We start from the raw sequence: 13,855 nt of genomic DNA on the forward strand, positions 1-13,855 counted from the left end.
ACGTATGTATGTGTGTGTACACACGAGCACACACACGCGCACACATATACATACTGAAAATAGAATTTGCAGTAAAATCAATCGTTGGGGAAAAGGGACTTGCGTATATATGTAACAATCTCTCTTAATTATTGTATTAAAGTAAACGATATAGCTCGGTATGTATCTCAATAAGGCGAGTACCTGCGTGCGTGCGTGTGCATGAATGAATACATGTGTCGGCGTGGCTGCGGATGTATGTGCGCGTGCGTGTATATACATGTAGAAAAGAAATTCGCGGCGGAATTTCACGTAAACATTTGTGCAAGTTGAAAGATAAACTTTATATGCAAGTGTCTGCATGCATTAATCAAGAGCAAACAGACAGAATGGCAAGGACATAGGGTAGGGCCATCTTATAATGAGTTTTCACTGAGTTACACCATTCTCATTTCAGCAAATTTAGATCTTCAAACTTTATATATCAGCGTGTCTCAGACTTTGAGGCAGGAGTGAAAACAAATTCAAGGTGAGATCACAGCAGCGTGGTTTAGAATTAAGTTTAGCTTACTGTATGACAAAATACACATTTTTCCAACGAAAAATGAATCTACACTTTAAACGTGCATGCTTGAGCGTTGTGTAGTATATTCACGGAAATCCATGTGCTTCAAGTTCACTGATATAAGACAATTATTTACATCTTTCTCCATTATGTGCTGTGTAGTAAGATTTTGCGTAATTGGTGAGGTAGCCAACAAATATATACGTGTAGCTGTGATCGGTTCCCGACTTCATTCTCTTTTGTTACTTACACATTACGTAGATTCTTCATCTTATTGTTTATCTGTTCACAAAGAACACCAGAACTTGGCCTGCCAATGTTTGAGAAACACACTGATATATCCCATATCTTGCACATGTATTTATAAATGGTGGCTCTATCCCATATATATCAAAAATTACGAAAAAAAAAAAAGACAAATCAATTTAGTCGTAGGTGGTATTAACATGTTGTGTGTCTTTAATAATTATTTTATTCGATACATGTTAAATTCAATTTTTATCCAGTGTTGTATAATCTCACTTTTGTTTGCTCTCCCGTTCCTCTCTCGTTACACTGTAATATGACGACGCGATTATTATATTATATAAATAAATTTCTGAATTTTTTGCCAATTCGTCTTTTTATAAAATATAAACATTAGAATGCGTGTACGGGTGGATGGGTGTACGTGGGTGTTGTATTTGGATGTAGATGTCGATATGGATATGTGTTACGTATGTGGAGAGAGGTGTATGTATGGACGTGTATAAACACACACAAAACATAAGATGCTACCACAAGTAGTTAAATTTAATTAACGATTGCATGTGTATTAAATTAACATTACATCTAATTTTTTTTTAATTAATTTGTTACGATGATAACACGTACGAGATAGTCACGTTGCACGGCTATTGCATTAGTAACATTAGTTGAAAATTTATCAAAGAAAAGTTGAAAAATTGTCAATATATAGCCAGCTTCAAGTTACATTTATATCTGCCAAAATGCAAGCCATTGACCAAGTATAAATATATTTACGGCATGTTACAACAAAGAGTATATTATAAAATAGATTAAAGTATCATTACTGTACCACAACTTATATGTACATGTATAGAGAGTGTGTATGTGTGTGTGAGAAAATCTCTTTCCTTGATTTTTATCTATTTAAAATCTTGGAAACTTGATACAAGATTGTGTAAAAGAATGGTAAAATTTTTCTTATTTTACCTTCTTTTAGATATACCGACGAATTTAATGTTCGAGAAGATCTGATGGGACTAGCTATCGGTGCTCATGGTGCAAATATTCAACAAGCGCGAAAAGTTGATGGCATTACAAATATAGAGTTAGAAGAAAATTCATGCACATTCAAGATATATGGAGAGGTAATGATTTCACCCAAGATTTATACACACACACACATATATATCCGTCTACTATTGTACAATATATACTCAGCTGGTACTTTTTCAATCGCAGACGCATGAAGCTGTTAAGAAAGCTCGATCTATGCTGGAATACAGCGAGGAATCTATACAAGTTCCACGGGTGTTGGTAGGGAAAGTAATTGGGAAAAATGGTCGCATTATTCAAGAGATTGTCGACAAAAGTGGTGTAGTAAGTATATTTTCTCAATTATGTATATATATATACATATCTAATAGAACATAGAACCGAGTTTTATTCTCTTTTATAGGATATTACTTTCAGAATTAATATCTCCCTCAGGTAGGGACTCTCCTTTCTCAATTAACATTGTCTGAGAACATGATTGATGATGTTATATAAGTATAACAATTTTCATTTTCAGTTGATACGGTATGATTTTGTTGAAACTGTCAAATTTCGATTTATCTAGATTACATGTAATACTTTACAGATCCTCTACATCCACTGATATATGTTTATCTCTTAGGGTATGTAGCAAAATCGCTGAAATTTCTAACACGCGTTTCAAACATTAACGATCATAATAGGCGCTCTCTTTTGCAACATACGCAGACACGTTAGATCGTTAACAACGGTTCAATAATCAAAATTAATATAGCATTCAATTGAAAATGGAAGTTATAATTTATGAGGGATTAGGTTATGTATGACATATACCTTGTCTGTTCTCGGTAGATAACAACTGGCTCGAGTGGGAATATACATATTGATAAAGTAAGTATGTCATTTCCTATTGTTTGTGATTTTATTCCATCCAGTTTAGTCAATCATTCATATATATACATATATATATTCATATGGAAGCACTCGCAAATCTTACATGAACCACTCGGGCCAGTTCCTTTGAATTGTACTTTAAGAATAATAATGATAATGATGATGATAACAGTGACCGTACTTTGTTTATACGTGTAATAAGGTCTGTATCCATGTTTCACATTTAGCACTAAATGTGACTGTCTCATACTGAATGCTATTTATGTTGCGTTCAGCATTATCACGGGCTGACGACTCATTTGATGCCAAGTGTGCATCGTGTATATAGACCTTAATGTACATACATGTGCATTGCAAACAGTACACTGGATGCTAAGTCATTCCATGTCCATGCATTTGTTTTTTGTCGTTAATTATGTTGGAAATGAACATTTCTAAATTTCATACTCTTCCAATCGATTTGATTTAAGTTAAAAACTTGTCAATTGGATACAACAATATACGACATGGCATTTATCATTAGTAACAAGAATATCTTGTGGTGAAAACTTTTCAACGTAATATCAATAAGTGTATTGAATATGTATCTTATGCATGGGGAATCTGATAAGTATTTAATGTACAAGTGGTTTTTTTTTTTCTTTCTTTTTCTTTGGTTTTATTTCACACAGAGATTATAAATCTCCTATCGATATAAAAAGTGTTTTTCGTGTACAAGATACAATTTGATGAAACAATTACTTGTGCAACAATGCATACGCTGAAATTGTTACTCGAAAGAAAAAAGAACGAGAGAAAAAAAGTGAGACTTGCAAATTTATTCACGGTTACAGTTGAAAAAGAAAAAGACATGATCGTAGATACAATTGCCACGTATTTAATGTAACGATTAGGTTACTATGACGTATATCAGCTGAAAGAGATGTTATTTGAGAAAAGGTAAAAGTATCGAGAGAAAATTTCTTTTCCAAAATCGATTTCTTTTGGGGATATAAAGGGTGTAAAGAATATTTAAGCAAATTTTCGCAGACTGATCGACAAGTCTATTGATGGAAATGACAAACGCCAGTGACTGAAAACTGATGGTATGGATATGAAATACGATTTTAAGCGTCTCATACTAATAATCCGTATTACTAAGTGCATCGAAAGCGCAATTTTAATAACTACGCATTTCAGGTAAGGGTAAAAATAGAAGGAGACAACGAACCTCAACCAACGATTCCGCGAGAAGAGGGTCAGGTGCCCTTCGTCTTTGTTGGTACTGTCGAAAGCATCGCCAATGCCAAAGTTCTGTTGGAATATCATTTGGCACATTTAAAGGTATAACTATATGTCGAAATATTATATATATATATATATGTATATCGCGGTTACGCAGAAGAAAAGAAAATTGGATTTATACCGTAGGAAGTGGAACAACTCCGACAAGAGAAATTGGAAATTGACCAACAACTACGAAGCATGCATGGATCGACTACAGGACCGATGCCCAGCTTTCCCCCCACAAGACGAGGAATGGTTGCAGGACCTGAAGAGGGTATCGGCGGTCGTGGTGGTCGCGGTGGCCAATCTCGAGGACGCGGTTCTCGGGGTAGAGCCCCCGCTAGACACAATGCCGGTAATATTATTAAGCATACAAATACGAAACGGGAGGTCTAATTTACGGCTTTAACCGTACATAAAACCGTACATTTACGTATTATACGTGTATTAGGAATTTAACAATTGACCATGCGTCCTTTAGGATTACGTAGAGATACTTTGGACGGCAGTGAGGATCGTGTTCGAGATTTACCGCCAAGAGGTGGTCATCAGGGAGGTGCCGGTAATTCAGGGTATATGAGTGGCAGGCAAGGTCGTCCTCCAACCCAACGTAGAGATCGTAGAGATGAACGTCGTCGCACTACCGATGACGAAGACACTGTTTTAGACAGCCAAGACGTTTCAAGTATTGATAGAGGTAATAATACTTGTTGCGTCTCTATGAGAGCGAGTGTGTTGATGACAATCTCCCCTAACCGTTTCGTCCTAAAGAGCAACGTGTGTTTGAGATTAGCATGTGGAGCAAACTCTTGTGACCATCTAACACTAATGTTTTTCGTCAAATTGACTGAATATATACATGTATATATCGCATGCTACTAACGTATGCAGCTTTCGTTATTCTTTGATGTGAAAGACGGATGGTCACAATGGTTTGTGTATGTATAGAGTCGGTATCGAGTGTGGAGGGAGGGCCTAAAGGAATGAGACGAAGACGACTTCGGCGCTCGCGGCAACGAAGCTCAACTCCAACGAGTGCTAGCCAGACAGGTAGGCCTCGGTAGCTCGCTCGCGATCTCTTTAGGACGGTCGGTTGTAAAGAAAGTTGTTCGTTCTGTTGGTCTGTATATACGAAAACATTCAGAGTTAATCTATACATTTGTTTAGGCAGTAATGCCGGCCCGTGCGACCAATCGACCATGAACAGCAAGGAAGGAACACCCGCGAACGACGTGTCCATGTCTAACAACAGTTCGCAGGGACCTAAAGGCCAAAGAGAACATCGGTCTCGTCCCCCTCGTATGCAGCAGAGCAATAAGCCTAAGGAAGCTCTGGTTAACGGTACCAGTGGCTAAGCAACTACGTTGCGTTGTCACCAATCGCTACGCTAACGTAGCTACGTTACACCTGATGAGAGCTATCAACTCCCAGCACGTAACATGACGCATACCGACGCAAGGACTACACGATTATGGAACGCGACATGATTAGTCTACGCTCGTTGTTAAGACTGTTTGCTACCGACATAAGAATACGACAGTTGTTTAAGAAATCGTCATTCTCCTTAAACACATTTAAGGACACATAATATTAATATCCATGCATGGTTTAGTTTAATGATGGTGATTACACTGTCATGTTTGATATACGGATACATTCATTGGGAGATAGAGGAGTAGCATTTGGTAAGAAGGATTCCCTGATTGTGAAACTGTGCCTCATTTTTATACCAAGCTCCTAACTTATGTGGCAGTGCTTTGGATGTCTCGTACACCGTACGGTACACCTTGGTCACTCGTTTAACGATCCAATATTAGGCTGGATAATCGCGGCTCGTACGTCAATTATCGCGTGTGGATAGGTTTTTCATCTAGGTATGTCGCTCAGTACTTACGGATACGGACACAATTCGGTGCTCGCAGTGTCATTCCGATATCGAGTTTATTCAGTTTATGCTTGATAGCCAAATCAGATTCCGTATTGAAATACACACCTCGTGTTGCCTCGATACCTTATTACTTTATTACTCGACTCGATACTACTACGTAACCTCGTTAATATCGGAGATAATTATGAAAACCGAGACAAATGCGACATAACTAAGATGCAACTCGATGCGGTACAAGGAAAATGGATTTTCCGTTGTTAATCGTAACAATGGTAGGGGCGGCGGCAGCTCCAAGAAATTCTGGTTCAAAGGTGTTCCCAATGATGTTCCTTTCTATTTACTTGAGGAAATTGAGTTTTTCATTTACAATTATTAGTAGAGTTGTTTAACAACACTAGATTTTTACGTTTCAAAGCTGAGTGTTGATTAATAGCAACATGATGATTGCGAAAATGACTTGTTCGAATCTAACACGGTCAGATGTGCACAAGGAGTCGGTTTTTTTTTTTATTTCCGAATACACTTTTCACGTAATTTAGCGTCTTTCCTTTTCTTTTAATTTCCTCTGTTTTCTTTTCTTCCTTTTTTTTCTTCTTTTTTTTTACTTTTACTACAGTCTAAGCATACTATATCAAACTTTAGGATTCGATATCGAGTTTGTTTCTGCATTGTTTCGCATGATTTAAAAAGAAAGTAAACGTATACTTAGTAATACCAATGTATGATGTGCCAGAGAGAAGGAATGATACATGTTTTATGATATCTAGCTAAAGTGCAGACTTAGCGCATACCTTTATTACTATAATACTACTTAGTCGAAATGTGGATGTCTGAACAAATAAACTAGCTTTACTATACTAAGCTATAAAATAGATATGATCAATTGTTTTAAATTGATTATCAACATTATTAAAAATCAGTTATCAATTTAAAACAGTTGTTTCTTCTTCCGGATATGACAACAACTAATCGGACGTGTCTCATGAATTTTGCAAAAACACATGGCGGTTGATGCAATATATCGACACCTAACAAAACAGCTGTCATTTTATCTGAATATTCTTATGACAGCCAAAAACTGAGATATCCCCCAACTTGCTTGTTTCAGATACATTTGTATTGATTGCAATTTGTGCATAATTTAAGAATAAAACATTTCTGTACATAGACTGGCCGTTGGTACGATGTAAACCTTGAATTCCCATTAATACGAACGATGCGACGCGCTTTACTTGGAAAATTGTATCATCTCTTTTTCTGTATACGCTCTCACGTACGTGACAATTCGATACAATTGTCCGCACACACGCCACACGCGGCGGGAGTAGAGCCAAGTAATTAGATTCAGTTATTTCAGTTAAATTTGTTTAATTTTACATACATTCACTTAATTACTATCTGATTAAATCTAATTGGTTAAATAAATAGCTTACGTGTTAGTAAAAGAGTGTTATTAATTAAAGGAAACATTGTTACGATCGTTTATAATGGTCTTTCCTTGCTTAGAACAATTAGAAAGACATTAGACGTGACCAATAAGTTTAGACCTTGTCTAAACAAGTAATTTTAAGGAAGAAATTGCACAGGTAGTTTGCCGTCTCAGTCCATTTGGTGTACATATGAGAGTTTCAGGTACAGAAGTGAGATGAGATCTCGCACACGATATAATCAGTGCAGGCCCAGTGTATTCCCGCCGAGACCCTGTTCTTTCCGCCACTGAGCCAATCTGATAGCATACCATCCCTGGAACAATTGAATCCAATGTATCCAGACTTGAGAGTTGCACTTATCATTTACTCACTTCAACGTCCGCCTCGGAAAGACCTGTTTCAGCTGCAAGGAGTACGACGTCCGCGGTATGAGGTGCTCTTGGCCACCTGTTAAACTGCTCTTGAAGAACCGCCTCCTGATTCACCGTCAAGCGAATCACTCGAACACCGGTGTCAGCTCCACTGGTAGGATATCGCGTGGGGTAAGACTTGAGCATGTTGCCCTTGTGAAAAGAAAAGGTATTTTCTCAATATAATCTGGAGAGAAATGTTTCGTTTTATTCGTGAGTAACTGTACGATCGTAGAAACGCGTATACATAGTAGCCTCGGGGCAGTACTAAAAGTAGCGCGACCGTGACCTAACGTCAAGATCCGCGAGATTTTGGACAAGTTTCAAAAGCGTGGAGACACCTTGACATCTATTTGCGAAAACAAGCAAAAAGGGAGAAGAGCATATTGCGTTACAAACTCGGCGAAACTTTACCTACGGATGCAAGCAGGCATGGGCTTTGATCTTAATCCAGAATTCACGCGCAGCTGCCTTTCTAGCAAACTGCTCGACGCAAGATTGAGCGAACACTCGTAAAAAAAAAAAAGTTTTATTGGTCAAAATACAAGGGACTTTCCTCAATATTCATATACATTTGGCGCTGTCTACGCAAAGTACAATACATCGGTAGATCGTGCTCGTAAAACTCGAGACAATTTACGAGATTCTTCTCGAGTTGTCGATGATAAGCCGAGCCAGCGTATCTAGATTCGATGCAACGTCGATCCTCTTCAGACATCTACGCAAAGATCCAACTCGTTTATTATCGATATACCTAATCTCTTGCTCGCGGAATTACTCACCGTCTTCCATTCAGAGCCGATTAGCATGCGCACGCAATCGTCGATCAAATCCTGTATGGGGAAAGAAAATAGGCGGAAAACGATACCGAGTGTTACGATATCATATCGTAAGTCTCTTACCATTCGCGACAACAAGGTGGCCCGATTTTCGACGCGCAGACAATCGAATCTGTTGTGGAGAATCGCCGCGGCCCAAGGTTCGCCAAAGTACGCGTAGAAATCCGAGATGCATGAATTCTGAGAGGGAGAGAGAAGAAATCTCTTTCTTTATATCTCAATTATAGCGTCTCGATACTGTTAGTTGGCGCGCTTACTCGAAAACGGAGTTTCAATTCGTTTAACATGCTCTCGTGTTTCCCATACAAAGCGATCACGTTCTGCAATCGGAACGTCTAAAAGGCAATACCGTTTGTACCATTGTAACAAAACGATACTCGTACAATTTCTTTACCTTTTTGCTTAGGCAGATTACATTTTCCACAGTGTCGTACTTGTTCAATCGAATGCGAAAATATCCAATTTCAGATTCACAAGAACCGGTTACGAATGCTTGGCCCTGCGTATCGAAGGAAACGACGTGAATAATCCATTTCAAGTAATTTGCGAGCAACGTGTCAACTCACGTAGTAGCCGCTACTCGTGTTCGCCGTGCCAGGCCCACGTACATGCAAGTAATGATAACCACCCGGCAAAAGGCAAGCGATTACGGTAGGTGCACGGAATATCGAGGGTGTAAAATATATGATTTCTTGCTTCTTCGGCATTTGCTCGGGAACCCGTTCGATCGCTCTCCGTAAGATTACCGCGAGCTGTCGGCGGAATGGAGAGAAACGCAAATGTTTCGAGTTTGATGAAGAAAATGGACGATATACTCTTTCTTCTACTAACTCTCTCTCCGATTTCCACGCTATCGTAATATTTGTGCTGCCAGGCATCGGCGTAAAACTTTCTCGAATATCTCGTCAAGGTACCAGCGGCAAAAATAAACGGGTCGTTGGTGCGACACTCCGGATCTATTATCAGCGAACCATCGAAAACGAGACCCGCACGACAGAACGCTGGAAGAATAAATCAGACGAAAACGTTCAACGCAATGGAAAATTAATTGGAGACACAACCCGGTAAATATTCTTTACCTAAGAAGGCATTTAAATCGATCGTTTTCTCGTAAAAATTGAAAAGAGCGTTACAAGACAACTTTTTCGTCTCGCCTTCCCTTTCAATCGTGACACTCTCGATCATGAGCTTTGTATCGTCCTTTTCTATCAGAGCCCAATCGATTATGCTCCATGCGGAAAAAACTTTAATCCCGCTTTGCAAAATGGCATTCGTCACCGCTTTGTCCACCTAAGCACGTTTATCGTAATAATATTACATGTATAGGTACATATAAATAGAAATGATGACGTAATCATACTTCGGAATCGTGAAAGCAGGGCTTGAAATCGGGCTCGATCAGTGTGATCCACGAAGGCTTTACGCCGAGCTTGATGAAAGCACCGAGTGCGCAGTAGCAGTCGATATTGTGTCCGTAAAAAAGTATCGTTTCTGTGATAGAAAATGGTGTGTGAGTACAAGTAGTAAAACAATGTAAACCTAGCACCTAGCACCTACTCCTTTCTTTGAAATCTCCCGTTAACCATCGAATCTTTCTGAAACAAGCGGAAGCTTCCGTATCGTCGTTTATAGTCAGACAATTCCATGGTATTTGCTCTTTGTTTTCTCTTGAAAAATCATCAAGTTGACCTATATCGCGTATTCTAATCTTGTGGATATAATAATAATAATTACTCTTGCTTAATTTTGTCTCGTAACGTTGAGTTCTGATACTGCAAGCCGCACGTCAAAGCCAAATAATCGTACGTGAAATTTCCCTGATTCATCAGAGTTACGTGTTTCTTCTTCCTAGGGTGGAAATGAAAGCTACGTGTATACGTCGGATCGAAAGGATGGATTAAATGGTCGTGATGGACGAAAGATGACCTGTTGATCGCTGTCATGGTCCCGTAGACGACATTGACCCAAGCCCGTGCGGTGATGCAGCGACGATATTCCGAATGAAACCTCCCTCGGAATGGAAGCAAGCACGCCTCTGCGCGACTCGATTCCTTATCAAATGGTATACCGTGCGGTGATATCAGCGTAAGGTTTGTCAATTGCTCGTAACGTTGCATCGATCTAGATAATTGGATATTGATAATCGCGCCTATACGAGGATGCGCGCGATCCTCTTTCAAAGGATGTATCAAAGTGTTTTACCGTACAGCGAGATACTCGACGAAGGCAATCCCGCAGTCCGATGCTCCAACGACGACGATCCTCGCGTCGATAATTACACGTGGCATCGTTGCTAGCCTCGGCGACGTGATAAATAGAGAAAACCTACCGTCGTCTCTTTTCGCATTATTCTCACAGTTAGCAAGGTTTTCCAGAATAATTGGGAATCCATATTGAGCTTGTCCACGAGGGTCAACCGGAATCATATCGTTGAGACAGGATACCAAAGGAAGCATGACGGTGCTCTCATCCACAAGCCGATAAAAGAGTACCGTTAACTCGCTCAAACGTGCGATCTCGCGGAAGAAGAAGCGATGATAAGCGGAAAAAATTGGCATGAGAACGAAATGCAGGAGACGCCGGTAGCCATCTTGAGGAATACTCCGCACGGACACGTAATCCTCTATGTGGTAATGATTCGTAACGAGATTTACCTCGCTCTCGGCGCTACAACGTCAAATTAAGGGTTACCACATATTTATAATATTTATAATATTTATAATATTTATAATATTTGAATATTCGCCCGTGTCGAGGTATATAACGTAATAACCACAGTATAGCGAGTCCCAGCATCGTGTCGTTACTTTCGAAGACGAAGCAATCTAAATGCGATCGATGAAAATCAGCCAGGACCTCGTGTCTCGCCGATACAGTGAGCAAGAGTTCCTCTATAGCTTCTCGGTCTTGCACTCGAGCGCGGCGACACCTCATCTCCTCGCGAAGAGCCGCTCGGTGTACGAGATAGAGCGTCATCGGGAAATCTCGGTTACATCTCAACGGCACACGCTGCATGAAAATTGTTTACAGGATTTTCTTGTTACATCGTGTATGTAATTCATGTAAATACCACAAAATGTTGAAGGAACTGATAAGACGGATGGGAGAAAGGGAGGAGGACCGCGCAATACTCGAGATGCGGGAAGCAATCGAAAGCAGCCTCCAGGAGATCGTGGGAGCAGTGAGGCCTCGTTCCGTCGCGCGTCGCAAACATCTCGAGAACGAAGACGTTTGAACACGGCGGAGAGAGGAGCTTTTTCAGACCATTGTACGGTGTCAACTCGAAATTCTCGTTGAGCAGATCGACATCGATCGTGGAATTAAGACACACCACGCCCACCGCCGAGCCGTCCGCAGGATCCTCTCCGATGATCGATCGACGACAACTGTTTGGCTGACGAATCATCTCACTGATGCAATACCGCCCGTAACGCTCACCAGTCTCACCGTCGACGATCGCTATCACATCGTCGTGGTCCTCCTCCCTATAACGATATACCAATGTCGTCACGGAAAGACAAGTTGGAAAATATGATTCGCGCTCGACTCACACGACTCTTCGTATTTTTAACTTTGGACAGAAACGATATCGATCCGCCAGATAGAGAAATTGCAGCGCGTCTCGCTCGACGTCCCGCGTGGCGGTCTTGGCCAAGACTTTGCTCATCTCTCGCTCAAACACGCTCAAATTTCCTAGAGAATGGACACGAATGTGGTGGATCGATGAAAATCGAGAAGAGGAAGAAAAATCACCTGGCGTAACTCGAGGAGGTACCACTAGGATCACGTATTGGCAGTAGGTGGTCATGTCGAAAACCGCAGCCAATAACTCTGCGAGGAACTTGTTTGAGTAACGCTCGTCCCACACGAGCAAGTGCACAAACATAGTATTTCTTTCCGTGGCGGTGAGAATCCTTTTTTTTCACGTGTATATATATTTTTTTTTTGTAAAAGCGCCGAATGATGTAGCGAAATTTGACAGATATCGTTACCCATAGATCGTTTTTAACCAGGTGAACCAATCGTACGGCGGCACGGATGGAACATTGGGATAATTGCAGAGGCATATCCCCGAAACAATGTCGCATCTCTCGTTGTATTGGGCCACCGAGAGGCAGGAAGCCTCGCTGTAACGTAACCGATACATTGATAACGAGTGGGCGCATAACTGTTACGAGGTGTACAACAACTCGCTGCAAGTACTAGAGTCGTTCCAATTTCACGTCTCCGAAAATTTCGCGAGTCGTCCAACATCGCAGGCGCTCTAAACTTGATAAATCCGTGTGTTGGACGCGACGCGACCCCGAGATTTTGCTAAACTCTTTCGACTCGCCGAGCCAGGTAAACATCTCTACTCTTGATATTGACGGCTGTGAATTGTGATGCAAATAATCGTCGGGCAATTTTTTGTCGATTCTCACTTCGGATAGTATTCACGTCAAAGTTTGCCCGATTGCTGTCGCAACATATATTATCGCTCTGGCTAATTTTCGGCGACTCGCGCGGAATGATTCCGACAATAAATCCTTTTCCTCTCAGCTTTTCTCGTTGGTTGCCCGAGACGTTGCCAAATGGTGTCGAGCCCCGACTATCTTTGGCTCGCGGCGTTTCCAAGTTATTAAGATAATGACTTTGGTCACGCGAGTAGCGCTTCTCTCTCTAGAAAGAGGAAAAATTTTCGGCCATTTCACAAACAAGGACGAAGCGGTTGGAAACGTGGTCGAGTGAATAAAGATTTGACGCGATCGGCAAGCTGCTCCGTGACATGTAGATATTCGTCGTAAGCCACCTTGATCTTTATAAGAATAGTCTAGAGGACTTGTAGTCTATTCTTTTCGTATGTTGTATGGGATTGCATCTCGACATGCATCTCTGCAGCCTGGTGGAGGCGCAGTGAGAAACGGTAAACTGAAAAACCGCTGCAATGTGACTTCTTCAAAGTCCCCTGATGCGCGCAAACGCGCTGTGTGAATCGGTGTGTAGCTCGCATGCGCGCCGCGGCCGAAATAATCAATTTTAAATGGATCGCGTAATTTCTTCCGTCCAATTCCATATATAACTGACGGTAAACGGTCAAGTACGAGTATATTTTACAACTATAACGTACCTCTCTTGTAAAGTTGTAGGATAGGAGTGACGCAGCCTCGAGAGAGGTTTATTCCGTATCGGCCGGAGAGAAAACCACTCACGTGAAACACCCGACGACGGTACGCACGCGACTGACTTTCAGCTAAACGTAGCGTAAAACACAAAGAGCATAGAGTGGGAGGAGGCGAAACTGTTTTCTACATCCATCCGGCCGACAGATAGATGCAGCTTTAAAA

At 40.8% G+C, this 13,855-nt stretch overlaps 3 protein-coding genes across 7 annotated transcripts in view; 1 reads left to right on the plus strand and 2 right to left on the minus strand.

Annotated features, from left to right (window-relative positions):
• LOC105560374 (fragile X mental retardation syndrome-related protein 1) overlaps positions 1 to 7,021 on the plus strand; it is an 11,658-nt gene extending 4,637 nt beyond the window's left edge. The window contains exons 7-15 of one of the 5 annotated variants that reach the window (XM_012009444.1): positions 437 to 508; positions 1,770 to 1,917; positions 2,012 to 2,149; positions 2,657 to 2,695; positions 3,878 to 4,021; positions 4,109 to 4,319; positions 4,446 to 4,661; positions 4,913 to 5,014; positions 5,132 to 7,021. In XM_012009444.1, coding sequence (XP_011864834.1) covers positions 437 to 508; positions 1,770 to 1,917; positions 2,012 to 2,149; positions 2,657 to 2,695; positions 3,878 to 4,021; positions 4,109 to 4,319; positions 4,446 to 4,661; positions 4,913 to 5,014; positions 5,132 to 5,319 — 1,258 coding nt within the window. In that variant the 3' untranslated portion in view covers positions 5,320 to 7,021. The remainder of the gene's footprint in view (positions 1 to 436; positions 509 to 1,769; positions 1,918 to 2,011; positions 2,150 to 2,656; positions 2,696 to 3,877; positions 4,022 to 4,108; positions 4,320 to 4,445; positions 4,662 to 4,912; positions 5,015 to 5,131) is intronic. The other 4 variants (XM_012009447.1, XM_012009445.1, XM_012009446.1 and 1 more) reach the window with 4 other exon arrangements.
• Positions 7,022 to 7,203: 182 nt separating this feature from the next.
• Positions 7,204 to 13,786, minus strand: LOC105560383 (homeodomain-only protein-like). The gene is made up of 3 exons (XM_012009461.1): positions 13,639 to 13,786; positions 7,654 to 7,845; positions 7,204 to 7,595 (listed from the first exon to the last, which is right to left on the minus strand). Exons 2-3 carry the CDS (start codon positions 7,837 to 7,839, stop codon positions 7,521 to 7,523), a joined length of 261 nt encoding a protein of 86 aa, XP_011864851.1. The 5' UTR covers positions 7,840 to 7,845; positions 13,639 to 13,786; the 3' UTR covers positions 7,204 to 7,520.
• On the minus strand, positions 8,209 to 12,869 carry LOC105560430 (cilia- and flagella-associated protein 61-like). The gene is made up of 15 exons (XM_012009555.1): positions 12,524 to 12,869; positions 12,083 to 12,451; positions 11,598 to 12,016; positions 11,305 to 11,551; positions 10,734 to 11,198; positions 10,266 to 10,652; positions 10,089 to 10,198; positions 9,892 to 10,022; positions 9,611 to 9,821; positions 9,363 to 9,532; positions 9,098 to 9,283; positions 8,926 to 9,030; positions 8,789 to 8,866; positions 8,475 to 8,711; positions 8,209 to 8,410 (listed from the first exon to the last, which is right to left on the minus strand). Exons 1-15 carry the CDS (start codon positions 12,676 to 12,678, stop codon positions 8,222 to 8,224), a joined length of 3,459 nt encoding a protein of 1,152 aa, XP_011864945.1. The 5' UTR covers positions 12,679 to 12,869; the 3' UTR covers positions 8,209 to 8,221.
• Positions 13,787 to 13,855: the final 69 nt, after the last annotated feature.

Source organism: Vollenhovia emeryi, unplaced genomic scaffold (assembly GCF_000949405.1).
Source record: "Vollenhovia emeryi isolate VEMERY1.0 unplaced genomic scaffold, V.emery_V1.0 DF939231.1, whole genome shotgun sequence".
Taxonomy (NCBI): Eukaryota; Metazoa; Arthropoda; class Insecta; order Hymenoptera; family Formicidae; genus Vollenhovia; species Vollenhovia emeryi.